Genomic DNA, 21,144 nt, shown 5'->3' on the forward strand with positions numbered 1-21,144 from the left:
GGCACTGAATATGGAATAGGTTTCTCCTCTTCCTCTGCTTCCTCCTCCTCTACTTCCTTCTTCTCTTTCTCAAGATTTCCTTTAAAAAGTTTTTTAATTAAAAATTTTTAATTATTATAAAGGTGATATATCGAGGAGTTGCCATTATATAAGTCAGGTAAAGAATACATTTCTTTCTGGACAATGTTACCCCTTCCATGACTCTCTCCCAGTTAGTTTTTCCCTCCCATCCTACCCACAAGTTGTATCATTTCTTCTCAACATAGTGTCCAGTGAGTACTATTGCTGCATTTGTTCACCCTTTGTCCCTCCATTTCTGTGCCCCTTTTACCCTTCCAAAGACAGACAAATGAACATACAAGACAGAAAGAAAATAAAACAAAAAAAAATCCATAAAGAAAAATCCTCTTGCTTCTTGTTTTCTTTTGCGATAGGGTCTTGCTGTTTGGTCCAGGCTGGCCTTGAACTTAACTCTCTCTCCTCAGCATCCCAAGTGCTGAGTTTACAGCATACTGGACAGTGGCTGGAAGAATTCCTTCTCTTAGAAGTACAGTTTATTGAAATTTTGCAATTTACTTGGGATAAAAAATTTCAGCATTTTTTTTGTCTTGACGTGATCTCTAGTTTGACCTCATTTTTGAGAGATATTTCCTCTGGGTAAAGCATTCTTTACTCTCACCCCTGGAAGCTATTCCGTGTAGAGTCCCACGAGTGCCCTTGAGAATTCAGTCCTGTGTTGCCTCGGCCTCTGCCGTGGGGAGAAGCTCCCTCGGTGGTCCTGGATCCCGGTCAATGTCAGGACTGGAATTTCTTTGGTTCCACGGCCATATGTCTGGGTGTGAATTTCTTTGGATTTATCTTCTTGGGAATGTCTGGCCTTCCTGAAGCCCCAGGTTGCTTCCTGTCATCAATTCTGAAAAACTCTCAGTCCTTATTTCTTCAAATAGTCTCTCTCTCTCTCTCTCACACACACACACACACACACACACACACACACACACACACATTCCCTTTTGTCTTCTCCAGATAAAACTTTGCTCACAGCTAAGGAAGGTCTTCTCACTCTATCTTTGTCTTTCAATCTTTATTTTCTATTTTATGTCATACCTCTTTGACCCTTAATGATGCATTTTTGGACCATTTCCTCTCTTCTATGTTCCAGTTTATGAATTCTTTCTTTAGCCACATCCAACCAGTTGTTAAAACTGTTCACTGAATTAATTTTAGTTATTTATTTTTAGTTCCTAAAATTACACTTAGTTTTTCCCTGAATATTGAAGATTTTTAATGTTCTCCACCCCTTGACATTCTTTTCTGTAGATGTGCTGTTATTTTATGGTCTGAACTAGTTGATTCCCAAAGCCTCGTGAGACTACCTCTATTCTTTTCCTTTTGCTGGTCCTGGCTCCTGGCAGATTATTTCTTCTAATGATTAAGATTGCCTCCATGTGATCCATTCGTTTCCCTGTGGCCATTCTCTGATGTTTATGAAGATTGTGCCTTCAAGGAGGCTCCTAGCCAGATCCACTTCTACCGAAGTGACCCCTTAGCCTAGGACCATGTGACCTGGGCTCCCGCTAGTGGGATCCACCTAGCACTGGACACTCAAAAGTGCCAACTAGCGGATTCCTCCCTCCCTTCCTTCCTTCCTCTCTCCCTCCCTCCCTCTCTTCTTTCCTTCCTCCCTTCCTTCATCTTCTCTCCCTCCCTCCCTCCCTTCCTTCCTCTTCTCTCCCTCCCTCCCTTCATTCCTTCCTCCCTCCCTCCCTCCCTCCCTCCCTTCCTTCCTTCCTCTTCTCTCCCTCCCTTCTTCCCTTTCACAAACATCCTAGGGCTTCCGGGTGGGCACAGGCTGGTGCTCCAAACAGGAGATACAATAGTAACTAAATCAATCAGCTCACCCTGGGCTCACAGTTAATAAGACGGAGACCGTGCTTGGTAGATGCTGGACCCTCCCATTTGTACAATCAATTTCATGCATCAGGCACCTCAAAAATGGGAGCTGAAAGAATCAGAATGAACAAAATCACACAGAACCGTCTCCAGGTGAAACCTCAGGGGGTGACAGCATCTCTGGTCTGGCGGTTGGAGGCCCCCGGCCTGTCCTGGGCTTCTCTTCACATCCTGGTAGAGAGTTGGAGACTGGCGGTGGGGCCTGGGAGGAAGTCCCCGCGCTGTCCTGCCCCAGTGATCATCTGCCCCTCACCTGCATGCCAAGCGGGGCTTCGTCCTTGAGCGGTTGGTGCCAGGTGGCTGAAAACCACGGAGCTCCTTACGGCAGCACCATAGTTGAATTCAATATAAAATACATGTTCCTGTTCATTGCCATTTATGTGTTAGTTATCATTAACAGCCATTATAATTTTTTCCCAGTGGCAATTACATTGATATTACTATATCTAAATCAAAGAGGACATTACAGCAATTACTGTCATAAGTTGATTGGGAACCACCTAATTTTTAAGTGACACTATTTTCTTATCAGCACGATGATTTTTCCTTCGCAATAAATAATGTCAAGGCAGTTGTGCAACCAACGAGTGTAGGCTTCTTTGCATAGAGAATCCAGTGGCCATCTTATACACGGGTTTTCTTAATGAATAACCAATGTACCTCATTAACTCACAGCTTCCCTCTCGCATGAGAAGAGTACAATTGAGATGTGATGTCCTAGGGTTGGGGAATATTTTCGCAGTCCGACGGCTGGTCTGCACAGGTGCAAGGGAGGTAGCAGCTTTGCTGGTTCCAAATCTGTTCCCAAAGCAGATGAAGAGAGGCAGGAAGGGAGGGCCGGAGGAGGGGGCCGTGGGAGCCGAGCCCCGCCCCCCATGCCCCCACGCCTACCAGGGGACTATTTTTCCCAGGGGAACCCTGAGCTGAGGGGTCATGTCATTCTGGAGCCCGTGGCTTGTTTCGGATCCTCCCTTGAGCATGGTTTTCAGTGGGTTGGTCTCTGGTTGAGGACGCCCCAAGCCAGGTGGAGGGCTGGAGGCAGCGGCCTGTCCCGAGGACCGGAGTGGCCGCTGCCTCACCCGGACCCTGGGCCCTCTGAGAGCCAACCCCTGCCAATCTGCCCCACTGCCCTGAATCTACCCTAGGGCAGCCAACCACCCCTCCACCCACGGGACCTTTGGTGATCCATTCTCCCGGGTAGAAGTTCATGCCTCATCTCCACGTTGCTCAGTTATCCGCTCTCCACAATTGTGAAGCCTCTAAGAGCCCTCCGTCCCCCTCCGAAACACTCCCGGTCGTTATGCACCTCATTAACGGTTTAACGACTGGCTATTTTCCAGCTGTGTTATATTAAGAGGTGTACTCGGCTTGCCCGGACCGCAGTGTCGCCAGTAGCCAGACGGGGAGGCCTGACCCTTCGTCTCTCCCCGTGCTCCGTGGGTTGTGTGAGGCCTCACAGATCCTGGTGGCTCTGTGGGCACATCCTGGTGCTCAGCCAGCCGGGCCTGCCCGGCTCCCCGGTGCCCTGCCCCAGGACTTCAGGCAAGTGTCTCTGGTTCTCTGTGCCTCCATGTCCCTGTCTGTCGTGTGAGGGTGGCAGAAGTTGGTAAAGACTTCCCAAGCTGTTACGGAGGGGCCAGATCCCTGCTTGGCTCAACCGAAGAGAGAGATGTTAGAGATTATTGATTTTAAAAAATGGTGCCTCTTCCAGCTTTTATGCTAATTGACGATACGTTGGAATAGTAATATTTTGGATATATTGGGCTCTGTGAACTATGGTAGGAAAATTAATTTCACCTTTTTTAATGTGGCTATTAGAGAAATTTAAATTACACATGCACCTCTCATTAATATTTCTTTTGGACAGAGATGGTCTAGAACCCGTTGTTGGGAAGATTTGAGGAGAGAAAATATATCAAGCCCTTGGAACAAGGCTGGCCACACGGTAGGACTCCCGCCAGTCTCCTCCCTCCCCTCAGTACCAGCACTGGGCCTGGTCCCAGGCACGGGGTCCTGGTAGGGGCTCTGAGTCTGTCTGTCCCAGACAGAGCTGCAGGTAGGAAACTCCTTTGCACACCATGGATGCATGTCCTGCTGCCTTGCAGATGCCATCTGGTACCAGGGGCTCCTGGATTCTTTGTCACGTAACGACTTGAACTGAAGCCCAAGTCTGGATACTTCTGCTCCCCATGGCCTCTGACCTGTCCCCCCTGACCTTCCCCCCTGCCACCACCTCCAGATGTTGTACCCCAGGGCACCCTCGCTGCTTTCAGGGCTCCTGAGGCTCAGGACTGGAGGACTGGAAGGAGGGATAGCAGGCAGCATTGTTGGTCATATGACCTCCCCTTTCCTTGCATTCGGGGCCTGAACATGTGGCATAGCACGTGTGTGCCAAGGAGCTTGTTGGTGGCGGCCACCGGGAAAGGACGTGGGGCCATCGAGCTTGCGGAGTTACCGAGTTAGACTGAGGACCGCTGGAGCTGGCCCTCTCATCCTACGGGCCCTGTGGGTCTCGGTGGCACGGAGCCCACCGGAGCTGGGCTGCTGGGCTCTGCGGTCCACACAGCCCCGAGCCTCGCCATCGCCCCCACCCGTGACCGGAGCACTCAGAGGTCACACACGGAGGCGGGTGCCTTTGTGCAGAGGGCAGACGCTGCCTCTCAGGTCTCAGAAGGTTCTTGATCTTGTAGCCGGGCGATCAGACAGGCTGTCCCGGGCACGTGTTTCCAGAGAGAGCTGGGCACCCTGGAGTCTCGTGGCTGGACGCCACTGCCTGTGCCCAGTGCCGCGAGGAGGACATGGAGCAGAGCGCCGCGGCCTGGGCCGGGTGGGTCCCTTCCATCCCGCGCTGCGGTGCACGCAGCAGCCTTGACGAGCCCCTGCCCACGCCTGCACACGCACCAGGCCAGCACCGGCTCCATTTCTTTCTGGGGACAGTGGGCAGCTTCCTGCTCATCCCCCGGCTCCGTGAGGATGGCTGGGCCCTTGCGCAGCAGCCACGGCAAAAGACTGGGGACAGCTGGGACACGGCTTTGCACGGTCGCCAGCAGTTTCCATGGTTTTTGCCCTGTGTTTGTGGGTGGTCTTTCTGGGGAGGGAAAGCTAATCTTCCACAGGGCTAAGGCTCTGCTCGTGACGGGTGATGCTGCTGCCCATCTGGCCTTGGCCTTGGGTCTGGCCAGGGCGTCCATGCGCCCACCTCCCGGGAGAGGATGCAGGGAGCCCGCTCCTTGTTGAGTAGGCTTAGTGCTGGGGTCGCTCCTCAGTGTCCTGTGGGATCACATGTCCCCACAGTTGAGGAAGGGACAGGGCATCTCAATGAGACACAACAGTATCAAACCTCACCAAAGGTTCTTCCTGGTCATGTTGCTTGCTTTGCTCTTTCTTTCTTTCTTTCTTTCTTTCTTTCTTTCTTTCTTTCTTTCTTTCTTTCTTTCCTTCTTTCTTTCTTTCTTTTCTTCCTTCCTTCCTTCCTTCCTTCCTTCCTTCCTTCCTTCCTTCCTTCCTTCCTTCCTTCCTTCCTTCCTTTCTCCTTCCTTCCTTTCCCTCCCTCCCTTCCTTGGGCTTGAACTCTGGGCTTGGGTGCTATTCCTTAGCTCTTTTTTGCTCAAAGCTAGTGCTCTGCTACTTGAGCTTCAGTACCACTTCAGGGTTTTTCTGGAAATGAGAGTCTCATGGACTTTCCTCCTTGGGCTGGCTTTGAAACACGATCTTCAGATCTCAGCCTCTTGTGTAGCTAGGATTACAGGTGTGCATCATCGGTGCCTGGCCAGTCATGTGTTTTTAAGTGAGGAAATGTCTCATCAAGTAAGATTGCAGACTTTCTGCCGTGGAGATGGTGGGTCGATCACCGCGAGTGGAGGCACAGGACAATTTTATCCCCATGTGTGGAGCACACACTGCCCCTCCTTTCACCCAGCCAGCTGCTTGGCTTCCTCCACCTCTGGGGGTGAGCCAACCCTGAATAAGGAATTTCTAGGCATTTCCTGGTGTGTTCTTCATAGCCCAGGGGCTAGCTCACAATCAGACCATGCCCCCTTTCCTCCCTGGGCTAGCTCATTTTTTTCTGGTTGCAAATGAGACCTCAGAGAGGTCTGGAACGCTTCTGGGACAGCTGTTATCCTTGCCGGGACACTGTGGTGGTCGAACAGCACGTCACGGGCCAGGGCATTGCTGTTCTCCCTTGGTATATGACAAGTGAGAAAGTAAGAAGCGGGTTAAGAATCTCACCCAAAGTTGATGATACCAATCAGGAAAAGAGGCGAGATTCGAACTCAGATCTCTCAGGTCCTCATTTGTTCACACACACACACACTTCTTTCACACAGTGTTGCCTCTCTAGACAGTATCCTTGTGTGGGAAGAACAATGTCCTCTCATATACATGAGCCACCCATGATACACAGAACCCTAAAACAATTAGGATGCAGAACTTTCCAGCATGTCATTCTTAGAAATACTCACTATCCATTTGCTCATTTGCTCCTGTCTTCACTGGACCAGAGAGCTGAGCACTCTCAGAAGCGTCCTCGGTTCTGTGTCGCTTGCCTGACCTGTGGGATGTCGTCATGGTCCACAGACGCCCAGCCATGGCCCCAGCATTTGGCATGCTTGCGGTTTTCAGAGCGGCATCTGCAGTGGCTATTTTGCGTAGTGCTAAATCAACACTTCAGATTCATGCGAGGAGAACACTGAAACTGCTATGATGGGAAAAGTATTTGTGGTGCCAACAGGTGACCCTCTAGGCCTTTAGGGTCCCAGGTACCATCCAGAGGCGCGCACGACATCACAGGGCGGGCTGGGGTTCTACCCTGGATGAAAAAGAACTGCACCCCAGCCAGCTCTCTGAGGTCTCATTTGCAACCGGAACACCGAGCTAGGCCAGGGAGGAGAGGACTGAGGGAAAAAGTGAGGTGGGGGGGTGGGGGGAAAGGGCACGGGAGAGAGCGGCGCCCACACCTCACAGTCCTGTGCTGTGTGTAAGGCGCTCGGCTCCATTTACCGTACACCTTGGTTTGCGGTTTGACTTTGGGTACTGTGTCCAGTGAGGTGCTGGGGAGACAAGGGTGGGCGAGAGGTGGCCCCAGGCTCCAGGGATACAGAATATGCCCAAACATAGGCTAGCGCTCTGTGGGAGTTTCTAGAAATGTGGCAGAAACAAAGTACACATGGAACTCAGAAGTGACAGCAACAGCCTGTTTACAGAGAATGGATGAGCGCACAGAGAAGCTCACCGCAGACAGGCAGGGCACACAGCCCCTTTCCCTAGTTCGGTCTGGCCTTTCCAAAGTTATCTGCTTCCCTGAGACCCCCATTCCCCCGCCGCCCTCTGCTCCCACACTTTCTGAGGCCTTTGGGTAGCCCCCTCTCATGTCCCAACGTCTTGTCTGCAGGAGATGCTCAAGCAGGGTGGTCTCCTGCGGACCCTGCTCTGCTCTGGAGTCTGTGGTGGGCGTGGGGTGGAAAAGGCGTGTCGGACATGGCTGCTTGTTCTCACTAGCCACATGAGGTGGCCCTGGGGTCTGTCCAACCCTGCAGGCCACACGCCTCCCTTCCCTCCCCCCATGCACCCCTGCATGCCACACTCCCCTCCACCTCCACACCCCTGCATGACACACGCCCCCCTTCCCTCCCCCCACGCACCCCCGCATGCCACACACACCTCCACACCCTTGCATGCCATATGCACCCCTGCCCACTCACCCCTCCCCTGCACCCCCCATGTCACACACGCCCATCCCCTGCCCCACCTGCAGGTGCCCTCCCCTCTGGAATTCAGGGATTTGATCTGCAATGCCACTGAGCCTCCTTGGTGATAACCAAGGTGTCTTTCTTTGCCTGGACAGAGAGCGAGGTACAGCCACACATTAGCGGGCGTGGGGTGGAATGTAACTCCTCCTGTAAAGGCTCCAGCCTCTTAACTTGCTCTGATTTCTAAAGTCCAAACCTCAAGGAAAGGTGACATGTTGCCACACGGCATGTTCCACGCGCCCTGACCACAGGCGGTGGACTGATTGTAACATTGACTGTAAAATGTTGTGCGATCGTGCCCTGGGTTCTCGGTGCAGTGCCCTGGGCTCCTGTTGGAAGACTGAGGTTTAACTGGTTACCAGGCCAGGAGGTGGACAGCACTGGCGTGACAAAGAATCCAACTTCCAGAGCAGAAGACTGGGAGCGGAAGTCCCTGCCTCCGCGTTTTCCTGTTGAGGGCCTCTTGCCCGGCCACGGCAGTGATCTTCCTGGATCTCCCTATGCTCTGTTTAAAAGTGTATGAAGGCAAGGCCACCAGGCATGGTGGTCCAGTGCCACAACCAAGGTTTAGAAGGAATGCTCCTTTGGAGGAGTGGAAGATAGCAATAATTTGCATGCTGAGTCTGGCCGGGTGTTTTCACAGGTGACCTGTGTGCCAGTCACAGTACGAGAAGACAGCTCCCTAGAGAGAGCCTTGGCGTGAGGACAATCTGTGGACCCATCTCTGTCAGGCAGGGATGGTGTGATCGTGGGCAAGCCATTCTCTACTTGACATTTCCCCTTGCTACTTGAGAGTCATCTATCTTCATTATGTAACAGTAAGGAGGTGAGACACTGACACTGTTTTCAAATGTCCAATTCACAAATTTTGAGGAGTCATTAAAAGAACGTGAGACTCCAGTTAAATAACATTCTCCAGTTGAATAACATTCTCCAATACTGACTCCTTAATTTTACTTTTGCTAGAGGATGAGGGTATTTTGAATGGTTGGGGTGATGTTGATGCTCATTCACCTCAACCTCACTCTCTGTGCACGGATGTACTAGGACCTAAGTAATTCTCTACAAGTTACTATGGAGTAAAAACCCACAAGGAGACAATTCAATTTCCAAATGTAAATTCCAGCCACACGGCTGTGACTGCCGCCTGGAGAGCAGTGAGGCTTTCCTACAAAACCTGATCACCTTTGACAATGGTGCTGTTCCCAGGAAGTGGTTTTTCAACATTAAAAGAAACTGCTAAGAACGGAAGAGGATTCATTCCTGGAAAGGTGGAAGTTTATGATTGTTATGCATGAGTTTCAGGGTAGAAAGGCAGAAATGACGGGAAAGACATGAATGGTCAGTGTCATGTGTTCTGAAGGGTTTGAGTCTTATTTATGCTCTGTTATTTGTAGAGCATGGGGTTCTTGTCACAGCCCACACAGAAGGGTCTCTCTCCCGTGAGGTCTCCCCTATGCATGAGGAAGTTCCCTCCATGGTACTGAGCTCCTGGTGCAGAATCTGATCCTAAGTGGAACAACAAATTCAAATCCCAGGTATTTTGCTACAACACCAAGATTGGGATGACCAAGCAGTGTGAACTTCTTACAGGCAAAAATGAGGAGGCCAAATCATCCTGGGAATAAAGACTGTACCTGATTTCCTTTATCTGGCCTTCTTTATTTGGTATTGAAGGACACACTGTTGGGGAACTTTCTTGTGGCAGTAAAACTAAACTGTGGGTGTTCCGTTATTAATTCCTTCTATTATTCTTCCAAAAGATTGTGATATTTCTGCCACAGAATCAAGTGACAGAGAACTCTACTTTGGGCCAGATTAAAGAGTTGACCATGCTGGGTTCTGGCAGCTCTGTCTGTAATCCCAGCCACTCAGGAGGCTGAGAGCTGAGTACAGAGGTTTAAAGCTGGCCAGACAGGAAAGCGTACGAGATTCTTCTTTCTTAAATTTCCTTTATTGTTATTATAAAGGTGACATAGTGAGATGCTACAGTTACATGAGTCGGGTGATGAGTGCATTTCCTTTTGGACAGTGCTTCCCTCCCATCTCCACCTGCAAGTTCCATAGTTCACTTTCAAAAGTGTCCAGAGAGCTCCACTGTGGTACTTGTTCACTTTTCCCCGAGCTCTGTGCCCAAGTCTCCCTCCTATAAACAGACAAAGGAAACAAACCAGATAGGAAGAAAATAAACAGAAATAACAACAGAGAAAAGAAACCTCTCATTTCCATTCCTTGGAGCTCATTTCAATAAATACTGTTTTGTATGCTCAGAGGCACACAGGCACTGTGCCTTTGCATGTCTCCAATTAATTGCTGAAGAGCTGGAAGTGGAGCTGTGGCTCAGGTGGTAGAGCACCAGCCTTGAGTGGAGAAGCTGAGGCTGAGTTCAAGCTCCGGTACAGCAGACCCACACAAGAAGAGTCGGCTGCCGACTGGTGGTTCAGCCTGTGACACCATGTCCAGGGTTGCGATTGTCTCAGCCACGTGACGCTTCCCAGCCCAGGGTGGCTGCGCCTGCACAATGCTCTCATCAGCATTGGCCAACAGCAAGGGACAAAGCAGGGTAGCCTCTGTGTGGATCCGCTCCCCCGAGTGGCTGCATTTGAGGGACGGCTCGAGTCCTGTGGACTCCGTGGTCTTGGGCAAGACATGGTTGGAACTAGATTATCCTTTTAAGCCCAGCTTAGAGGGCAGTGGGGTCTCCTTGTCTATGATGGCTAGAAAGGGACACACATCCTTCTGGGACTCGGCTTCTGTCGGCGATTGCCACCATCCCGGGCTTGGGCATCAGGTCACGGCCAAGTCCTTTCCTCAGGGTCCAGGCCAAGCCGCCCCAGCGGGACGTGCGCGCGCCTCTGTCTTCCACGGTGCCACCCAAAGGCCTTGGTCTGCTTGTCACACAGTGGCCTTGGCAGCGTGGTGACGGGGCTGCCACACATCCCTCCTTCTTCCCGGATGCTGGCGATGCTGGCACCCATCAGCAGGGTGTGTTTTCATTATTATTTTAATTTCATGTTGGCAGAAAGACACTGTCAGATAGTGCCCTTCAAGGGAAAGCCTTGCTTTGGGGGGCTGTTCAAATCTCTGCTTTTGGCTCAATGTTCCTCAGCACACATGAAGCACATATTGCTTTTCCCTAAACTGTCCTCGCGCGGCACTTACCCTACTACTGGGCGACATGTACCCCATTTCTGGAACGTAGCCGTGCCTCCTGGGGGGCCCTGGAAAGGCACCGGAGGGAAGGCCTACCCTGGGCAAGCAGATCAAGACTGAACGCTGGGTAGCACTTCTGCCAGGCACTGGAAGAATTAAACCGAAACGTCAAGCATATTTAATCAAAAGATGGCCTCTATTTGACTCTCAATACCAGCTCTGTACTACCAAGGACTACTTGAGTTGATACATGTTGGTAAAATATTATTTTCATATTTGGATCAACCTCCCACAGATTCCTCCTGGTAACAGTAATAAGGATCTCATACCACTCATTTCTTCTTTTATGAGTTGAAATAGCGTGGTACAAAAGGGCTAGTGAAACAGAATTCAAAGTTTGAAGTGACTATGACAGTATTGGTAATTGAGCTTCTGAAATATCATCCTAAATATTTGATTCTGAGCCACAATGGGAAATGAGTTATAGAAAATGTCAAAAATCCCAAACAAGTGCACACACACACACACAACACACAACACACAACACACAACTGCAAAAGTGACAGGTGGCACACACAATTTTGTCTCTAAATAGATACTACAAATAACAGAATATTTAGAAGAGAGTCAAAGCAGAAATGAGAATAATTGTGAAATGACCTTATCAGGCCATAAAACACGCCACCTCTGGAAAAATGATGGAAGGATGACATTGATCAAGATGCACTGTACTCATAAATGACGTGAACTGATACCCTTTATACACCTACTTAAGGCTAATGATAGGAAAACCTCTGGGAAATTAACATCCCAAGCTGACACTATGTATCTTATCATTTATTTACCTCATGAATTAAGGCTGGCTCTTGCCATCTAACTTCTGTGCAGGCCCGCAGTACGGTGTGTGTCCTGCACGTTTACGTGTGCTAGGGAGACATTCCAGTCCCGAGCACCTCACCTTATTGTAAAAGAGAACAGATGGATGGCTTCCTGCGGACTGAAAGTTCCATCAAGGGTGAAAACACTGCAGGTCCAAGTCGGGGTAGCTATTATAAATGTTACCCAAATAAGATCCAGAAACAGGAAGCCCCAGACCAGGTCCCTAAGGCAGGCACGCGTCTTAAATGATGTCATTTGTCAAGTTTCCAGCGTCTCGTGGTGGGGAGCAGAGAGAGGCAGGCCTGTGGGGCCCCGAGACGTTATATCCTCATTAGCTGCTCTGCCACCCCCAGCCCAGAGCGGCGTCCCTCTGAATAACGGCAGCAACTCCTTGTCACCGCACCTTCATTAGATAAATACTGCATGTAATACTAATGACCACTTACAGAGGCTCTCCTCCAATCTCAAGGAGCCCCATTCCCATGCAAGCAGACAATTTATAGAACAGACAGAGCATGTGAAACTTGTCATCTCTTTGCAAACTATCCCTTGGATTTTTCCTTTAAAAAAAAAATGCTGAAATCAGTCAACAGCAAGAGTCATTGCTAATGGACCCCAAAATGATATTGTCGGTATTTTTCCTATGCAAAACAGGCTTGGAGGAAAAAGTGCTGGGCTGTATAGAAGTCCTGACCCGGATGGTTCCAGATCTTTGGGAGGCCTTTCTTTCTTCCACCGTGCCCGGGCAGCGACCTTACCCACCATGCGGAGTAGGCCACACCGGGGCACAGGGAGAACTGGGAAATCCTTCATCCCCACGACTTCTCTGCCCTGGCCCCTTCTCTAAAACAAAGCCTGACAATGGCCCTGAATTATGGATGCTCTTTTTGTGATATGTAATACAGTTGAGAAGAAAGGTGCAGGGAACCCTCACAGCACTTCACCTCCCATTACAGGCTGGTCTTCAACACAAATCCCACAGGACGAAGCTGATGCCGAACTGTGACCCTCAATTTACAAATCATTTTTCAAAAGGACAAAAAAAAAACACGTTAAAACATATTTTTGGCATTATCTGAATGGACGGAATCGTTCATGCTTGTTTTCTGAGAATAAACGAAACCAGCACGCATTGCAGTTTCTCAGTTTGAGGGACAGAGAGAGCACATGAGGTTTTCAGATTATGTTTTATTTTAAACCCAAGTGTTTGAGTTTTATTTTTACATAGCTGAATTTAGCATATTCCCTCAAAACATAATAAATTTCTATTCTGTGGCTTAAGGGATCCATCAGATAAAATGTTGGTCTTTCATCTTTATTAGCCTCCCATTAAAATGAAAGAAACCGGGATACACTTCAGTTTCCAAGAGGCAATTGAGTTGGTAATGTCTTCTGTCCTCAAGTCTTTAGGCAGAGAGAAAGTGCATGATTGCTTGCATTTCACACAATCTATCTGCATAGCAAGCAACGGAGCTCTTCAGACGTACACTGTGTTAAATTTGATACTATTCTTTGATTAGATTATTTTATTACCACATTTTTCCATTAGCAGTCATTTCTTAGGCTTAGCCACACTCATAAAATGAGTCCCCCACCCACCTCTCCCCGCCCTGGTTTGTGTATGGAAGAGCCAGGCAAAGTCTCTTTCTGTGTTGCTGCAGCTGTTGGGTCTGGAAGGGGCAGATTAATAACCAAGCACCACACTGGATGAGGCTTTCTGTCCCTGCACCGATGGCCCTGTGCTATGACGAGGACACAAAGAGTCTCGCATCAGGCCGCTACCCTTCTTCATAACTCAAAAGCGTCACAGTGGCAATAGCCTCCAGTGCTATTTGTCTTTAGTGCAGTTGTGACACTTCGGCATGATCCATAATTTGGCAGCTATTTACCGTGACATTTCCCTTCAGTGCAGCCATAACATTCAGTGAGGCCATTATTTGGTTCCATTTACCATATAAATTGTATTGTTGTGCGTGCATGCTGGCGGCTACATTAGGTACCTGAAAATGAGTAAATCTTGTAAAACAGATACTAACGGCTCTTCAGCATCGAGATCTTCCTTGCTCTTCTGATGCAGCGAAAGATGAGTGGAATCTGGTCCCAACTGTCCTGGAGCCCCTTTAATTGAGTTCGTATTTATTAAGCCCTGAAACCTAGGACTCTGCGAAGATCATGGGCTGGGCTTCACCTTCGGCTGGAATGGCACCGTGGGATTCTGACTCCATGATGGGCATGATGGAAGCCATTTGGGTGATGAAGGTTAAGGATGCGTGGTCCTTTCTGGCCTGACTCAGAGCCCTGCGGTGACTCACGCAGGGCAGGCTGCATGGCTCCCATGTGGCCAGGGGATGTGTGTACTGCCACTTACAAGAAGTGTTTCATTCCAACACAATGTTGGAGAAGTGAAATGGGAACACAGGCTACCAGAGATCAAACCCACCTTCTACCTCCAAGAACCTCCAGTGAGAAGCAAACGTGCTATTGTACATGACTCGATTTCCTACATGAGCACGGAGCTGTAGCCTGGGTCCTCAGGCTGTGGACGTGCATGGTGGCAAGGCTTGCCCAGGATGGGCTCTCGGATCCTGTCGGCCGTCCCTGCTAGGATCTGGGAACTTCACTGTGAAAGGAGCACAGAGTTATAGTGGCCCTTTCCTGTGCAGAGAGTAATTAAGAAATTAAAATTAAAATTCCCCCTCGACTCTATAATTCCCCTTTCCCAAACTTAGCATTAATATTTGCAGCTAAAAAGAATAGGGAAAGTTTCTACTTTGTAGTATGTATAAAAGGTATCAAATCTCAGATAGATACTTCCAGGTACATCTGTGTTTGCAGAGTGACTTTCCCAATAGCTTAACCAGATCAAATAAGGAGGGAAGTTCTTCCCTCACATGTCTATTTTGATAGTTTGTTAGTGATTTCTGGGCAAAAGAAAAAGAAAAAGAAAGAGCGGCTACTTCCTGAGCAAGTGGGCTTTGCAGACAGCTGACTTTGCGCCTCTCCTGTCAGCTACTGAGCGGCGGGGCCAGTGCTCCCAAGGTGAAGACGACTCTGGCAACTATTTTCCAGACTGATTTTTAAATCTCATCAAGCGGAGGACATACTGATTTGATCAGGTCCTACATCAGGAATTAATTTACTTCCCTGGAACAGTAAAATCTGGAATGAGACTGTCCATGACTAAAGAGTCAATGTAAACATTTTACCTCTTAGCCATAGAAGGAACTTTTATTGGCACATTTTCCCCCTAAAGGAGAAGAAGAGAGTGAGGAGGAGAGGGAGAGAAAAACAGAGAAGGGAGGAGGAAGGGAGACACTGGAGGAGAGTATTCATTAACATCTAACTTTTATTTTAAGATAGATCCATTTCCAACTAAAAATAAATTGATTTGAGTAATTCTGCAGCATACAGTGCTCATTTTCTCTCTCCTTTGATTTATACCCTCGTTCTGTTTTCACAGTTTACTGCTGACAGGGTGAGGTAATTCGACTACGATTTTCCCAGTGTTTTTCCCCATGTACATATAGTCCACAGCTCGGAATGTGGCGTCCAGGCCGGTGAACCTGCCCTCTGGAGACAGGTCTCCCCGGTCCACCTGGCAGACCAGCTCCCCACCCTCGAACAGCTCCAGCAACCGCTCCATGGCTCCCTGGTACTTGGAGAGGTAATGGTTCAGAAAGAAGCCGTGGATGCTGGCAGATTTCTTCAGCAGTTTGGCTGGCAACGTTCCTGCGTTCACAGGCGAAAGGCCAGAAGGACTTTGGTAGCCAGAGATAAACCCAATTATTATCAAGCGCCCTTTGGTGGCCAAGGCGTCCACGGCCAAGTCAAACATGGCTCCCCCAACGGACTCATAGACCACATCCACCCCTTCCGGGTACTCGCTCTTGAGCACGCTTCCCACGGGCTCGGCTTTGTAGTTGATAGGACGGTCGCATCCAATGGATTTCAAAAAAGCCGACTTCTCCTCAGAAGAGCAGGTTCCAATTACATGGCACTTGGCTCTCTTGGACAGCTGGACAGCAAACTGTCCTGTGCCCCCCGCCGCTGCTGTCACCAGAACTTTCTTCCCCTCTGACAGCCCTCCCATCTCCTGCAGGCTGAGGTAGGCGGTGGTGCCGCTCACCAGCAGGGTGAGGTACTGTGGCTTCAGTGAGGGCACTGGGAAGGCGGCTCTGGCAGGTACCACTGTGTACTCAGCAAAGGACCCAGGTGACAGGTAAGCCACCGTCTGGCCCACTGTGTATCTAGCGCTAGCAGAGAGGCCTAAGGCCACCACCTCTCCCAGCCCTTCAAAGCCTATGTCAAACGGGGGCTTCACTGATGGGTCATAGCGGCCGGCTGAATAGTTGATGTCAGATGCATTAATACCAACAAATCTAGAACGAAACAAACACACACATGTATTAAGATACTTTCTTCGTGAAGGTCTTCATATTGTGCCGAGAAAAAAAAAAACTCTTTACATCCAGTGGCTGTGGCGGGGTTGCAACTGTAGGACCCGATGGAATTAGACAAAACCAGTCCTGCTCTGTTAAAAAAACAACAACAACAAAACAAAACTCCCCAAACCAAAAAATGGTCATCTACCAACTAGCTCTACACTCAGAGTTTTGGCATATTTTCTGCTTTATATCAGTTTAGGGAGAATTTTGTATCACTTTAGTCAGCAAGTGATTTATTTCATGTGTCACTTGCTTCTATCCTCTTCCTTTCAAAAGGAGAAACAAGTAGAAAGAAAAAAAAAGACAGGAGGCCCTCATTATATACAACTTCACTGGGGCTAGGAGTTGGAAATTAATTGGCCTCTTAACAAAGATGTTAAAAACAACACTGGGATAAAATATATCCAAAGAAGTACACTGGTATTGATTCTGGCAACAATTTAACACTTCAGATAATAATAGTAATGACAATGATATTATTAAAGATTGATGGGACATGCAAGGTCATCGGTTGCTACATGTGACTGCTGGGGCTGGTTGGAAATGGCTGCAGCGAACTCTCTCTCTGGTGCAAATATGTCTGGTTTGAAAACACGCATTTTGATTAATTGGAACACAAATCGGAGAGAATGATTTTTTTATGGAACGTTCAACATTGTACAGTCCCTTCCAGATGAAAAGGAAAGCCAGTCATTGTGTTTCTCCTCCACACGAAGCAGAGGCCTAGTGATTAAGACCAGATGATTAGTTTCATTTCGGTATCCAGACTCACTTTGATTGTGAGGCCAGAACCCCCCCCCCCACCCAGTACACATACACTTCCTATCGACAATACCCCGATATGCAGGGGGACCATCTGCTAAGACTGTCAGGAGGTGGCATTGACACTTTCTCGGACCCCAAACATGCCATTTCCCCCTGCAATGAGACCAGAAGATGGAGCATCTGGTGGCGGGAGGCGAGCTGGCCAGTAGGTCGTTCAGGAAGAATTCACTTTTAAGTTAGTAAGCCAGCCCGGTGGAAGGGTGTATTCCACGTCGCCTACACACTCCTCACGGCGGGCCCTGGCCGTCCACCATAGAGAAAGGTCTGGATGAGGGCGCAAGGCCGCCCCGTCGGGCTCCCGGGGCCCCAAGGCCGCGGCGCCCCGGACGCACCAAGGCCGCACGGCTGGCCGCGCGCCTCCCGCTCCTGGCGCTCGGCACTGGTCCGGTGTTGTTGGAGGGGCAGGAAGCCGCCGGTTTCGCGGCCCTTGGAAAGGCTTCGACTACCCCGGCAGCCGCGCCGGCCCCGCCGAGCACCGGCCCGGTCTGGGTGGAAGGGATGCGGGGTGGCTCCGAGGGACGCCCGGCTCGGCTCCTGCCAGGGGCCCCCAGGCGTCTGCGGCACGGAGCCGGAGCGCCCAGGCTGGGGCGCGGAGAGGAGGGCAGCCCGGTCCCCCCTCCGGGCCGGGCGGCAAGGCCAAGTTCGGCAGGGCTCGGCCCTGCGGCCTCCCGTGGAGAGGCGCGGCCACCCCTTGAGAGGGACAGGGTCCGCAGGGGATCCTCGTGACCTTTGCCCCTTGCACCCGAGGTTGTCGGGGCCTGGCACGCCGGCCTTCTCGGGTCCCTGGGCCCGTGGTGGTCCGGAGGCGCCCACCGTCCCCGGAATCCCGCTTCGAGGACGCCACGCGCCTAGATGCAACTCCACGCGGCCAGTCCTCACCGCGGTCCTCGCCGGGCTTTGGGCGCCAGCGGAGGAAGGGCTGGAGGCGCGGGGGTCGCCAGGCTAGGAGCAAGGCCAAGGGCGGCCGGCTGCGAGGGAGGGGAGGGGAGCCGAGGGAGCCCGGGCCTGGACACCCCGCGCCCGCCCTGGGGAGCCGGTGCTCCCGGCAGGCGCAGCTCCCAGCGGCCCAACGGGCGCCCCCCGACTCTCCCCAACTCCGTAAGCCTCCCGCCTGTGCGCGCTCACCGGCGCCGACCCCTCCCCGCGGGCACGGACAGCAGGGCACCCGAGCCCGAGGAAAACCTCTCCAGTCCGAGGGCGAGGGCCGGCGCAGACTGGAGCCTAGGCAAGGAAAGCATCCCACCCCACCCTCCGCCCCTGAAAAGAACAGTACAGATAAAGAGGGGGAGGGGGAGAAGAAAAGGAGCCAAGAGAGCTGGGCCTGGGGAGAGGCCAGGCGCCTACCCCAGCCCAGCCCGGCGCCCGTCACGCACCTGAGCAGAACACTGTGAGATTTGGGAAACGAAGTGACCTGCCACCTTCTTAGGGTTAAAAGAGAGACAGCGAGACAGAACGAGAGAGCTAAAAATAGTGCGCAAACAGACTTAACCTGGTGCGTTCTTTCTTTTCCCAGGGATGAGCAGAGGAAGTTGTCCTCAGGAGTAACCCGGTAAAGGTGAGGGCTGGGCTAGCACCGCCGGAACATTCTAGAGCGATGTTACACACCCCTCCGCACAGCTTTTCTCAATGGCAAACTTTCTTTTCCGAGCAGCCGCCTGTCGGGGAAGCCCTTCCTTCCCTGTGGATGGAGAGCCTGAACCTGGTTCACCTGGAAGAGGGTGGGCAGGTGCTCCCCGCGGGAAGAGTCAGCCCAGACCTCCCAACAACCCAATCCGGTTTAACCATTTATTCCCGAGGAGGTTTTATTTATGCCAAAAATGCGGGGGGCTTGCATCACTTTTTAACGCAGCGAGCACCACCGTTTCGGGAGCCTTGTCCTGAATTGAAATCAACTCCAGGGCAGTACATTATTAGACCTCTATTTAAAAAAATCGGTATAATGCCACAGAATGAAGGACCATCGAGGGCTGGATTTTTCAGTAAAATAGCTAAAGGGCCAGACAAGGATCCGGCCCCTTCCAATGCACTCAAAACGGGCTCCCTTTGCTTTGGCGTTTACATTCTCTGCTGTGGATTCGAGGTCGAAGTTAGAGGTCAAGTTGTTCTTACAAAACACACTACGTATATTACAAGGCATTCTTGGCCGACGCGGAAGGAAGAGAGGCATGCTTTTAAAACCAACCCGCACTGACTTCTGAACACGGGAGCCTGTCTCCTCCATGTAACTGAATTCAGGGACCCACGCTGCTCCCTGGCCGGGGACCAACCCCAGTGTCCTCGGGCAGCTGCGGCAGAGCAGCTCTGGGGGGAGGAGGGGGAGAGAACAGGGGCCCCCGACCTTTAGCCTGAAAAAAGAGGAGTGGCCCGCAGGGAACCTGGGCTGGTAGAGGCGGTTCCGGCTCAGCCTCCCAGGTGGAGGCCGAGGCCCAGGCTGCGCCCCAGGTGGTCCCAGGGCCCGGGGTTTCCCAGGTCTCTAACTCCCCACGCCCCTCAGCCTGTCTCCCCGGGGCGCCTCGTCCCCCCTCCCCAGGATCCCACCTGTTTCTACAAGGGATTTTATTCGCGCAGCAATGTGTGTGTTTACAGAAGTGTTTCAGCTCCAAGCTGAATTTTATCTCAAAAAACCAAAAGCCTGCGTGGAACTCCTCCGGCAAGTTTGTGGGAAAAGGTTCCGTGGGTCTCCTCTCCACCGGCAAAGCCGAGGGGCGCGCGGGGCGTGGCACGCGGAGGCGCGCTCAGCCCTTCTTTTCCCTTGGCGGGGCCGAGTTCTGACTCCCTCTCCGCACACCGGGAAGCTGCGCCCCGCACCCGCAGCCCCGAGGCCGGCCTTCCCCGAACACGCGCGCGCGCCACCTCTGACACACCCTAGCAACTCCCTCTGGTCCCAACAGGTTTCCCGGCCCCGGGCGTCCGGGTCCGCACCCATCCTTCCGGCGGCCTGAATGGAGCTCGGCCCCGGCCCCGTCCCCGTCCCACGGGCCGTCCTGCCCGGGGCCGGGTCCGCACCGCCCCGCAGACCCCGCGTCCCGGCCGTGCGTCCCTGCCCGCCGTGCCCTGCAGTGGCACTCGACACTCACTCCTCCCCGGGGAACTGTTCGCTCTGCATCCCACCACGCCACGGGAAGGGGCTCAGCGCGCCGAGGGGCGCCGAGAACAGCGCGGGCAACGCGGGCACCGGGCGGGCACGGCCTCCGCGGGGAGGCGGCGTTCCTTCCGGTCGCCACTTACTAAAGATCAGTGAGGTGGAAAGACGTGACCGGGCGAGTGTGGGGTGAGCGAGACCCTCGGCAGGTCTGACAGTGACCAGGGTGGCCGCAAAATCGGCGAGCCACGCCGGGGCCCCTGCTCGGGCCGGGCCCCACGGCCCAGGACACGCGCCAAGCGCCCGTCCGGGCGCCCCCGGGGGCAGACCAGGAGCCGGCGCCGCCCGCGCGCGCACCTCGGCGGCGGGGAGGACGCCGCACGCCCGCGGCGCGCTCCGCCAGGCGACGGGCTGCCGAGTGCGGCGGGGACCGCAGTAGCCGGACGGGCCCGGGATTCTGTCCTCCAGGCCACCGTGCCGGCTCCGCCGCGATTACGGCCGCGCCGGAGCCGAGACCGCCGGCGGGTGGGCCGGGCGGGAGCCTCCCTTCTGGGTCCCGTCGGTTTTATCCCGTCGGGCGAGAGGAAGGGGGAGGGGAGTCGGGGGGGGCGGGGAGGGGAATCCCAAATTAAAATCATCCCCCCCCACCCCGGCTACTAGGACTTTGGGTGGCACGGAATCTTCACACCGGCAAGTCGCTTCACGCCGGCCTTCGCCAGATGGCGGCGGGTTCAACTTGCCGGGACCTCGCCAAGTCAGGCCGTGCGCCCGAGCGCGCGCCGCGGCGTGGGCACGCGGGCGGCCCGGGGGCCGAGCGGGGCGGGGACGCGCGCCGGGCGGGCTCACCGGTTCCGGACGAGGAGATCTCCGTCCCCGGGGAGCGGCACCGGGCAGTCCCGGAGCAGGGTGACGGCCTCGCGGAAGTTGGGGCTCAGCCGGGTCACCACCAGCTTCTGCATGACCCGGGGGATGGCCGAGCCCTGGAAGTCCAGGAAGTGGCGCGCGTACGACATGTCCACGATAGCTCGCGCCCCGGCCGACGCCAGCCGCTGCATAG

The 21,144-nt window shown here is 52.6% G+C and overlaps 1 protein-coding gene across 1 annotated transcript in view; it reads right to left on the minus strand.

The window, feature by feature from the left end:
• Positions 1-15,063: 15,063 nt before the first annotated feature.
• Positions 15,064-21,144, minus strand: part of Zadh2 (zinc binding alcohol dehydrogenase domain containing 2) — a 6,126-nt gene continuing 45 nt past the window's right edge. Inside the window, exons 1-2 of the mRNA XM_042693498.1 lie at positions 20,934-21,144; positions 15,064-16,114 (exon numbers count right to left, since the gene is read on the minus strand). The exon at positions 20,934-21,144 is cut by the window's right edge and continues 45 nt beyond it. Of these exons, the coding sequence (XP_042549432.1) occupies positions 15,190-16,114; positions 20,934-21,142 (1,134 nt within the window). The 5' untranslated portion in view covers positions 21,143-21,144 and the 3' untranslated portion in view covers positions 15,064-15,189. The remainder of the gene's footprint in view (positions 16,115-20,933) is intronic.

This window comes from Dipodomys spectabilis, unplaced genomic scaffold (assembly GCF_019054845.1).
Source record: "Dipodomys spectabilis isolate Male_0828 unplaced genomic scaffold, ASM1905484v1 ptg000169l, whole genome shotgun sequence".
Taxonomy (NCBI): Eukaryota; Metazoa; Chordata; class Mammalia; order Rodentia; family Heteromyidae; genus Dipodomys; species Dipodomys spectabilis.